The sequence below is a fragment of the Empidonax traillii genome, unplaced genomic scaffold (genome assembly GCF_003031625.1).
Source record: "Empidonax traillii isolate 1590-97213 ecotype Southwest subspecies unplaced genomic scaffold, ASM303162v1 scaffold106:size2091409, whole genome shotgun sequence".
Classification (NCBI taxonomy): domain Eukaryota; kingdom Metazoa; phylum Chordata; class Aves; order Passeriformes; family Tyrannidae; genus Empidonax; species Empidonax traillii.
The window spans coordinates 2,048,097-2,057,442 of record NW_020955299.1 but is presented as its reverse complement, the minus strand read 5'-3'; the positions used below and the strand labels follow the sequence as shown (position 1 = coordinate 2,057,442).

The window sequence follows — 9,346 nt, the reverse complement described above, 5'->3', positions numbered from 1 at the left end:
TTGCAAATGATTCAAAAAGTGAGTTCATGCCACACTCAGATGTTTCACCTGAGGGTTCTGGAGAGTCATTGCCTGACGTGCTGATAACGAAACAGAAGCCATAAATCAGCACTACACTCATTCAACGCTCCTGATATTAATTCTGACAGCAAGAAACACCTGATCCTGAGATATCACCAAAATTATCTTAAAGCAGTCAAAGAGAGCAAACACAAACACCAATGTCAGTCTAACACTGGTTCTGAGCAGATGGGAGCTGTTTTTAATTACATTTCTCTGTTCCAACCAATCACAAATGCACCATTTACTGTGTCTCATTTGCCTAATTAAGCAAAGCTGGATTTCCCACCCCATGAATCAGCGTTACAGACGTGCAATACAGTCAGGAGGGGGAACTAAACCACCGGCTTTACCATCAAAGCATCAGGCAGAGGAGAACTGGCACAAACGAGCACACACACACTGAGTCAGCCTTCAACAGCAGACACAGCTGCCCAGCTTAAACCAGCACGTTCCCAAGAGCCAGGAATGGGAAAAAAATATAAACCCAGGCCAAGATTACCTCCAGGATCAGGAGACAAGCTGTCCCAAAGCCCTGGGCCTGCACAGCAAAGTGCAGGATCTGTATTAGTTTGTGGCTTAGGACAGCCCTGGATATCCTGGGAACTCTTCCTTTCCACGTTTCGACCCCCAGATCAGCAAAGGTCTCCCTGGAAACGCTGATCCCAGCACTGGCTCCATCACAGAGTCCACTGTCCAAGTGCTGAAGCTGCTTTAACTCGGGAGGAAATGCAGTTTTCCTGCAGTAAATAGATGAGTTCCCTCACAATGCACCCCCAGGTGACACAACAGTCACCCTCCTGCATGAAAGGGTGTGTTACCTGGGGTTTATTTGATTAAATAAATAATGTATTTGATATAAAAATAACAGTGAATGAACCAAATTCATTCTCTTGAGTTACTCCCAGAAATATATCTGAGGAAGGAATTTCTGTTTCTGAAAATTCAAGGCAAAATAAAACATCAGTTTTATTGTTTTTAGGCAAGAAAAGCAAGATCAGTCTATAAAGTTCAAACTGATCACGCTATGTAATGTATTTTGTTTGGTACCATTTAAAAACTCCAAAATGGTTTTTTTTTTTGTTTATCTCCCAACGGACTCGGAAAAGCAGAGGCAAGCACAATTTGCAAACATTTTAAGGCTTTAACATTATCTAGCTTGTTAATGAATAAAATCTCATTTTATTTTAACATGTTTTTTCACACTCACAGTCACTCTGTAGCTACACGCATTGCACTGAAAATAAATAGGATTTTTAAAATTTTAACTAAATTACCGAGGAGCTGAAGTTTAAGGCACTATTCAGTGTCATGCATCAAACATCTGGAAACCAACAGATTTGTGTCCCTCCAGTGAGCCAGGCCCTTCACAGGCCACTTCCTCCCCTGCCATCCAGAGCTCAGTTCCACTGGTGGTGACTCAGCCGAGGTGGCAAACCTCGGCCATGGCTGTCCCTCCTCATCCTGGACACATCCCTTGAGGCAGCCCCAGCTGGGACAGCTCTCAGGAGGAGCTGTGAGAGGCAAAAAAAAGAGCAAGGAACCGACACACCGGACTGTCCAAACTCTCCCACACGAGCACCGCTCACTACGTGCGCGTGGAAACTGCAGAGAAATCTGTTCCCAGTTTAATTTTCATCCAAATGGCTTCGTCTGGGAGTTGTTCCCACGTGCTGTGCCCACCCCTCCCCCTGGGCAGTCACACTGGTGGTTCACAGTGTCGAGGCCGCCCGGTTTGATCCGGGAGCTGCTCCCCGGTGCCGCTTGCTTTGCCTCCTCTGAGGGGAGGCACTGCTGGACCTGGGACGTGCCAAGGGGGGCAGGAGCTCCTCGGTTCTGGTGCCTCTTGACACTCTGGGCAGCGAGTCCTGGAAGCCAAATAAAGAGGGTGTTAATCAAAGAGTGCCATGGTGACTTTTCTTTGATGAAGAGTGGTGAGCTGAACAGGGTTTTGCACACAAGCTGAGAACAAGGAAAATGTTTCCCAGCGGTGATAAATTTTTGTTTGCTCAAACCCTTTAGAGGTGGGACAGCAATTTCCATCTGTGCAATGCCCAGCATCTCCAGAGACTCTGGAAGCTGTCCTTACCAGGTGAGGATGGGGAGAAGGCCTCTCTTCCAGGGAAGATCGCAGATCCAAACTGCTGAGCCTGGGGTTGCTTGGAGGGATGATGTTTTCCCAGCCAGCCAGGCAGTGCTGTGAAAAGAGGTGGGAATGCTTTACCCTTTTTTCTCTATTGTGGCCTAAATGTGGTTCTAAATAGTAACTTCTGCACAGGGAAGTTTTAGCAATTATTAAAGTGATTAATTAATTTTTGAGGGGCTTTATATGACTAACAGGAAAAAAGATGAAATCTCTCATGAAGCAAAACTGTCCCTCCCCTCTTCCACCTTTCACTGGCTGATCACTTCTAAACCGATCTCCTGCTCTGTGAACTCAAGCACCCGACCTCTCTGAACCTGTCTCAACTGACTCATCCAGTTCCCTAAACCTCAAAACTAAGTGTCCTCCCACCTCTTCCCTGGAAATCTTTAGGCCAGGGTCAGATTAGCAATACTGCCTAGCGCTGGTTGCTGGCTGGAGTACAGGACCAGCTCTACAATAACAGCTTGAAATCCACCCCTTGCCACCAGGGATGACACTGTGCGTGCTTCATGGATGCTCTCCTTCCAGACTCCCTGACACCTGTGGAAGGAAACACAGGCACTCCTAGGTGTGGATCACGGTGTTGAGTCAGTCAGATCTGCCCCAGAAGGACACAGCTCCAGAGGGTACTTTCCTTTGTGCAGTGTAAAGTACTGCAAATACGTCATACACCCCACGCCACTTCCACAAACACACAACTCCCAACACACCGATGGTTTTCCTGGCTCAGTGACACAGGTCAGAAATTTTAGTGGGAACCCCTTGCCAGGGCAATGGGTCCCAGATTTTCTTCCCCTCTTAAAGCAATGGCCAGCCTGGGCTGTGCCATCAGCCAGAGCAGCCACTCACCGAGGGTAAGGCCAGATCATCTGCTGGCTCAAAGCTCCTCCTGCGATGGGCCTTGTACTTGTGGGCAGGCAAAAGGGTATTCCTGGGAATGCTGACCCTGGAAGCACACAAGGGAAGTAAGTGCCTGCACCTCTGACGAGGCAGAGGAAATCTGCCTTCCCCACCCAGAATCCAAAGGGTCTAATCCCAAAGTGAACCAAGCAAAACAGTTTTGGATCAGGGCATCAGACACTTCACATCCACATTCACATTCTGGACCAATTTTGGATTAAAAAGGCATTTCTCACTGACTTCAAAACTGTTTGTGCTCATGGAAAAGATCACTAAGGCCTTTTTAAGCCAGATGTATCTCTGCCTTGAGAACAGCAACCTTCTACAGAGCTGCTGTGACACTGTTTTCTCCTTCACCTGCCCAGCTTTTTCTTCCCTGTTGTCTCCTTGAGCCCTGCATATCACAAGGCAGTAATTCCTATTTACCTGACGTGGGCTGGCTCTTCCAGTGTCCCTGGGGGCTGGTGGGCACGTGGGATCTTACACACAGGGCAGGCAGATTGTGGATCCACGGGGACAGTGAACAGGCGCTGGTTTAACCGGTAACAGTAAAAACCTGCACAGAACAAACCACCAAACTTCATATTCCTTGTTTGTCAGAAGGTTCCTCAAACCAGCCACACAAAGCTGTGTTCTACCACAGTGCCACACCTGCATTCTATAATAAGAGCTGCCTTTCCTCAAATATCTTTTACATTTCCTGTTCCCAAGTTAAGTTCCTAAAAAGCAAAACCAAAACTTCAACCTCAACCTAAAAACAGAACTTTAGCCAGCTACAAGAAACCCTGACAGATTAACATGACAGTGATTGAGAGGAGACTTCAAGTGCCTTTGGAGTAGGAAGTTGAATCTGGTTGAAGAGCTGCAGCTGAAATAACATTCTTCCTCGTTTGCATGATGTGCTGCTCTCTCAGGATGACAAAGTTGTTTTTACACAGAAATTGGGAGTAGGAAGAAATGTGATCTTACAGTTATGGGAACCAGTTATCCATTCTGGTTCTTGTTCAGGACTGGTGCAATCCAGAGCCTTGGGCCTAAAGAAACACACACAGAGATCAGCTGGTGACAGGGGGCAGGTCCTCTGAGCAGCCCTGCCTTTTCCAAGCACACATTTATGCCTGGCAGGTAAATTAAGGCCCTCAAAGCCACCCTTACAATGTCCCACTCCAATCAGACCACAATTCCCTTCCCCATTCCCACTTACTCCAGGTCCTGCTCATCAATACAAGCCTCCCTGTTGGCCTGTCGGAACTGCTGCAGCTCAGCAAAGTATTGCTCAGGTTTTTCTGTTACTGAAGACTTTGTGTCAAGGAGCCCTGAAAAGAGCAAGGAGAGAAGAAAGTGCAGGGATTTATCAAATTTTGGAAAGCACCAAAGGCAGCCTCACAAAACCCAGTCAAAACAAAATAATGGTAATGAGAAGGGCAGGCCATCATGTCAAACCAGAGATTAACTGTGTGGTTTGGCTTCCTTTTTCATTCCAGTTATTTGGTGTCCTCTCTGACCCCATTGCTGCCATTTGCTGCCTGGATTCCCACACCACTGCCACTTCACCATTCCAGGGAAGCACAGGTCATGTCTGGACAGGAAAGAGCCTCTGACAGAGCTGCAGCCCTTCTGCTGAGACTTTCCTCATGGACTCGGGGACAGCAGTCCCACCACACCTCACCTTAGAGGGGACATCAGCTGTGTTTTAGCTCTTCTTACCACCCCACCCTGCTGAGAGCTTCGCTTCAGGGTTAGGATTCACCTGCAATCCAGTCATAGCCCAGGAAAGGACGGGCAGACCAGCTGCCCACCCGTGTGGCATCTCCTTCGGGGTCAGACTGAAAAGTCACATGACGAGCTTTCTTCTGGGAAGAAAACAATTCACAAAGACTTCTTAGTCACCCTATCAGCAGGACAGTCAAAGGCACAGCTGAGGAGACAACTGGCAGCTGCTCAAATGGGACAGCTGTGACTTCGTTTGAGGCTGGATTCTGTCCATGCCTCTGCCAGTGACTTGCTCACCAGCCCTTTGTCTTCTCAACAAATAAACCAGAAGGAGGGGACAGGGGACTTGCCCAGGGATAAGGCAGGATTTTTCAGAGCTTTAAACAAAATGCTGAGGTCCCTCATGTCACATCCCCAAAGATCAGGCTGCCCTGGAGGATGATCAGGGACAGAGCCTACCCTTCCCACCCAGGGGAACAAACTCTGGAGCAGCAGCAGCACTGCCCCTGGCTGTTCTCCCTCAGCACATGGATCACATGTGGAAACATGTCAAGTGGGACAGTTTTCTGGTCTTCAGTTCACTGCCTGAGGAGAGTAGGGCCTGAACAAACTGCCAACAGCCCCTGGCTGCTACACCCAGGAACAGTTCCAGCCCCAACTTCCCATCTACAGTGGGAACAGGGCAAGTCATGTTCTCCTGGCCCTTCTTCCCCATCCTTCTGTTGACTTGGAAAAATAAAAATAGCACTGGTTTGACATTTACCTTCAACTCTTTGGACCGGGATGTCACCAGGACTGATTTAGGTACTGTGGGTTCCCTGCTGACCACGTGCTGCTCACTGGGCTCTTCATTTTGCACTCTGCTCAGTGATGGCTCTGGACGATTCTTCTCATGGAAACCATGGAGCAGAGCAGGCTGTCTTCTGTTCTCTCCAAGCCCCAGGAGGAAGGATTCCTTCTCTGGACTTCCCCAAGCATGGCCATCCCCATCCACTCTAGAGGCTTCTCTGCCACATGGAATGATTGCAGACACTGGAATACCACTCTTCTCTTTCCCAGGAAAGCTGGAATCCAAACCTGTTGCTTCCTGTGCCTTTGCTTGTTGTTGCTGTTCCCCTCTGGCCCCGCTGCTGTGTTTATGAGGTGAACTGAGGGCTGCTCTGGCTGTGCAAGCTCTGGGTTCCACAGACACCACCACCCCAGGCTCAGCTGTGGCCTTCCCAGCATCCACCTGATTCTCCTTCTGTAAGGACAGAGACCCTCATTACAGGTGGCATCAGCACAAACACCTTTCATTAGGACATTTCACTCACTGAGAGAAAATGAACCTCTCATTCTGCTCTGCTCACCCCTTTAAATTCCTGCAGGATAGAAAGAAAAATCCTAACGTTGATTCACGAGATGTTTTTATTTGGAGAAGAAAGAGATCCACTTCCAGCTAAATAAAGCTTTTCCCAACTTGAGGAACCACAAAACTTTCAGCCCTTTGTGCTTAGATGAAACAAAAGGATTTTGTTCCACAACGTTCCTTCCTGTGTCAGATGAGGAAACCTGCATTTCTTAGGCAGGGACTGAATTCTTTGCAAGGAGAACAGATTAAGACCACAGGATAAACAATAACCAAAGGGCAGCTATTTTTCTAACAGATTTCATATTCCACTTTCTACCAGCTCCTCCAGGTCCATGTGACTCCTTTCCCACACCACAGGCAGAGCTGCTGTCCCACAGGGCCCATTTGCTTCCCAGAATTTCTAGCACAGACACCACACATACCCCTCTCCTGGGCCAGGGGACAGAGCCCTCAGCAGCTGTGCTGCCAGGAACAGATGCTGGAAGGAGTGGCTTGCTGGGAACTCTTTTTCTGATCTCCTCCTGCTTTGTTTTGAGCCTTTGTAGAAGGTCCTGGTTGGCCTGACGCAGCTTCTTCAGGAGCTCCAAGTCCATCCTAAACCACCATTTTCCTGTAAAGCCAGAGGAAAGGGGGAACCACACACACAAAAAAGGATTAAGTGAAGAAGCAGACGTGGGACAAACCACCTTCAGGGGATTTTTGCTAAAACCCACTTACAGCTGTTGAACTGCTGGAGTGTTGATCTTTTCTCCTGAGAAATCAGCCAAAGTCTTTATGCTAAGAACCAGCACCACCTCATGCTTCTCTCCCCTCGGGTGGACCATCAAGTATTTTGCACTCAGAAACTGGGAGCTGACTGAACAGAGGCAAGAAATTCTGATAGAGGAAACAGCACACGTGAAAATGTCACATCAGAAAGCTAAATGAGAGACATTTGGTTCAGAGGCTGTTAATTAGGATATTCTCATGCAATTCTGCTTTAATGGTCTTTTGAAACATCAAAATTTGTATTTTGATAAGCACAGGATATTCGTAAATTCAAAATATGACTAATCCCCATGGAAGCATTTGCTACATCCAAAAGAAATATTGAGTCAAAAACTGTCCTCCATGTCCCCCAGGCAGGAAGGCTCCAAAAAGGCTCAATTATGACTCAGGACAAGATCTTGGGCAATTCCAATCCCATAAATTAATTACATTAAGTCCCACAAGGGGGTGAAAAGGAGTTAACAGGTAAACAAATAAAGTCTAGTTTAACTGGAAAGCTGTCACACTGTTTAACACCTTTTCAACATCACGAGCTGCTCTAAATTTGCAGAAAGTGGATTTTTAAATAAAGCAGAAGCAAACCCTAAAGATAAACTCCCACAACTGCTTTTGACCAGACTGATAAACTATGTTCTGAATAAAACTATACGGTTTACTAGGGACCCTTTGTTCTGAAGGATCCCTAAACCCTTCTCCAAAGCTCATCTGACTTGTTTCTGTGTTTGCTCCCTTGGCAACTGGACATGGAGAATCAAATGTGGGACAAGGGCACTAGGAGGAGTGGAGAGCAGCCTTAACAATCGACAAACTACAACATCTCTCCTTGCTACAGCAAATAAATGAGAGGCGCAGTACGGGGCAGAAAATAGAAATATCACTCTTGAGGCACTAAATTTGAGAAAACTCGAAACGAAACATTAGTTCTGGCCGCCTTCACAGGACACAGCTAACAGCTTTGGCGAGCACCCTCTCACCGCTGCTCATCGGAGAGCAAACGCTCCGAAAACAACATCGGCCGAGGGACTTTCTGGAAGGGTTTTACCAGACGAGGTCCACCCCTGGCACAACCTGCGAGAATCTGTGGGCCCTCCGTGCTCATCACGGGGGGGGACTCGAGCTGATGACAAACGGCCTGGCCCGTGTGTGCGGAGCAGCTCCGCTCCCCGCAGCTGAGGGTAAGGAACGGCTGTCTCGGGAACTGAGAACCAGGAACGAGCTCCCTGAGTTGAAGTTGTTCAGCCCCGCGGGCCGATCCCGCGCAGGGGCGCTGGTTCGGCTCTCCCGCGCCCACGAGGAAGGGGAGGGAGCCCCGGGCGTTGCAGAATTCCCCTTCCTCTTCCCGAGGCCGGGCTGGCAGCGGAGCGGAGAGCGGAGAGCACCGAGCCCTCCCCCCGGCCCTCCCTCGCAGCGCGGGGACCCGCCCGTCCCGCCGCGCTCCCAGCCCCGTCCCGCCGTGTTCCGCCGTCCCACCTGTGCCCGCCTCGCCGCTCTGGGGCCCGGGGGAGGGGGGGTCCGGGGATCCCCTGCCGTGCCCGTCCCGCTGTAGCCGCCGGGATTCCCCCCGGGCGGTCCCGGCGCGGCCGTTCGTGGGCCGGGCCCGCCCCGCGGCCCTCCCGGCATGCGCGGGGCCGGCACCGCCCGCCGGGCCTGAGGGGGGATCCGCTCCTTTCCGACGGGTGAGAGCCCTACTCGCTGACCTGAATATTTGCTGGCCGTGGCTTCCTCCGGTATCCTCGAGAAATCGTTGGTTCAGTGCTGGTAATTTTAGTGCGATTAAAACTGCCGGTGTCATCAGTGTGAAGATGACACGCAGCTGCCCCCCGAGGGCTCGGGGGGGACCTTTTCGCTCTCTAAAAGACCCTGACAGGAGGGGGAGCCAAGTGGGGGTCAGGCTCTTCTCCCACACAACCAGCAGCAGGACAAGAGGGCACGGCCTTAAGCTGCGCCAGGGGAGTTTTAGGTTGGGCATCAGGAAGAAATTCTTTCCAGAGAGAGTGATCAGACACTGAAACGGGCTGCCCAGGTGGAGTCACCATCCCTTGGGGGTGTTTAAGCAGAGACTGTGGCATCAGTGCCACGGTCTGGTAGGCAAAGTGTTGGGTCAGAGGTTGGACTTGATGAAGTCAGAGGTGTTTTCCAACCTCGTTGATTCTGGGAAAGGCAGTGGAGGGATTGTAGGAAAATTTTGTTTCTGAAGTCGAGAACACTGGACTTAAGAGAACATTAATGCTAATGGCGCTTCAAACACCCTTCTCAGGGCTTTTACAATTTCTGCCCCCCCCAATCCCCTGTGGGGGGCCTTTGTCCTTTCTGCAGGACTTATCTTTTTCTCTGGAATGCAGGAGAAAACATCTAAACTCTCTCTGGGGAAAGGTGCCTCTTCTAGGCAGGAAAGCTTTCTAAAGCAA

General features: G+C 49.7%; 1 protein-coding gene across 4 annotated transcripts; it reads right to left on the bottom strand.

The window, feature by feature from the left end:
• Nucleotides 1-1,697: 1,697 nt before the first annotated feature.
• On the bottom strand, nucleotides 1,698-8,441 carry MIIP (migration and invasion inhibitory protein). Of its 4 annotated transcripts, none has more exons than XM_027882554.1 (11): nucleotides 8,409-8,441; nucleotides 6,888-7,026; nucleotides 6,593-6,780; nucleotides 5,583-6,062; nucleotides 4,857-4,959; nucleotides 4,311-4,422; nucleotides 4,076-4,140; nucleotides 3,533-3,662; nucleotides 3,056-3,152; nucleotides 2,150-2,257; nucleotides 1,698-1,928 (listed from the first exon to the last, which is right to left on the bottom strand). In XM_027882554.1, exons 3-11 carry the CDS (start codon nucleotides 6,761-6,763, stop codon nucleotides 1,773-1,775), a joined length of 1,422 nt encoding a protein of 473 aa, XP_027738355.1. In that variant the 5' UTR covers nucleotides 6,764-6,780; nucleotides 6,888-7,026; nucleotides 8,409-8,441; the 3' UTR covers nucleotides 1,698-1,772. The 4 variants fall into 4 exon arrangements, with proteins under 4 accessions (XP_027738355.1, XP_027738356.1, XP_027738357.1 ...); XM_027882555.1 differs by having other exon boundaries at nucleotides 6,888-7,046; nucleotides 8,409-8,425; XM_027882556.1 differs by lacking the exon at nucleotides 8,409-8,441 and having other exon boundaries at nucleotides 4,857-4,956; nucleotides 6,888-7,475.
• Nucleotides 8,442-9,346: the final 905 nt, after the last annotated feature.

What these genes read in the sequence shown, in the direction of transcription:
- MIIP (XM_027882554.1), bottom strand. Translation starts at nt 6,763, where the DNA reads ATGGACTTGGAGCTCCTGAAGAAGCTGCGTCAGGCCAACCAGGACCTT. An exon ending in TCCCCTGGCCCAGGAGAGGG is followed by an intron (nt 6,063 to 6,592) that starts GTATGTGTGGTG and finishes CTGTCCTTACAG; the next exon opens with AAGGAGAATCAGGTGGATGC. An exon ending in GAAGAGCCAGCCCACGTCAG is followed by an intron (nt 3,153 to 3,532) that starts GTAAATAGGAAT and finishes GTGTGCTTCCAG; the next exon opens with GGTCAGCATTCCCAGGAATA.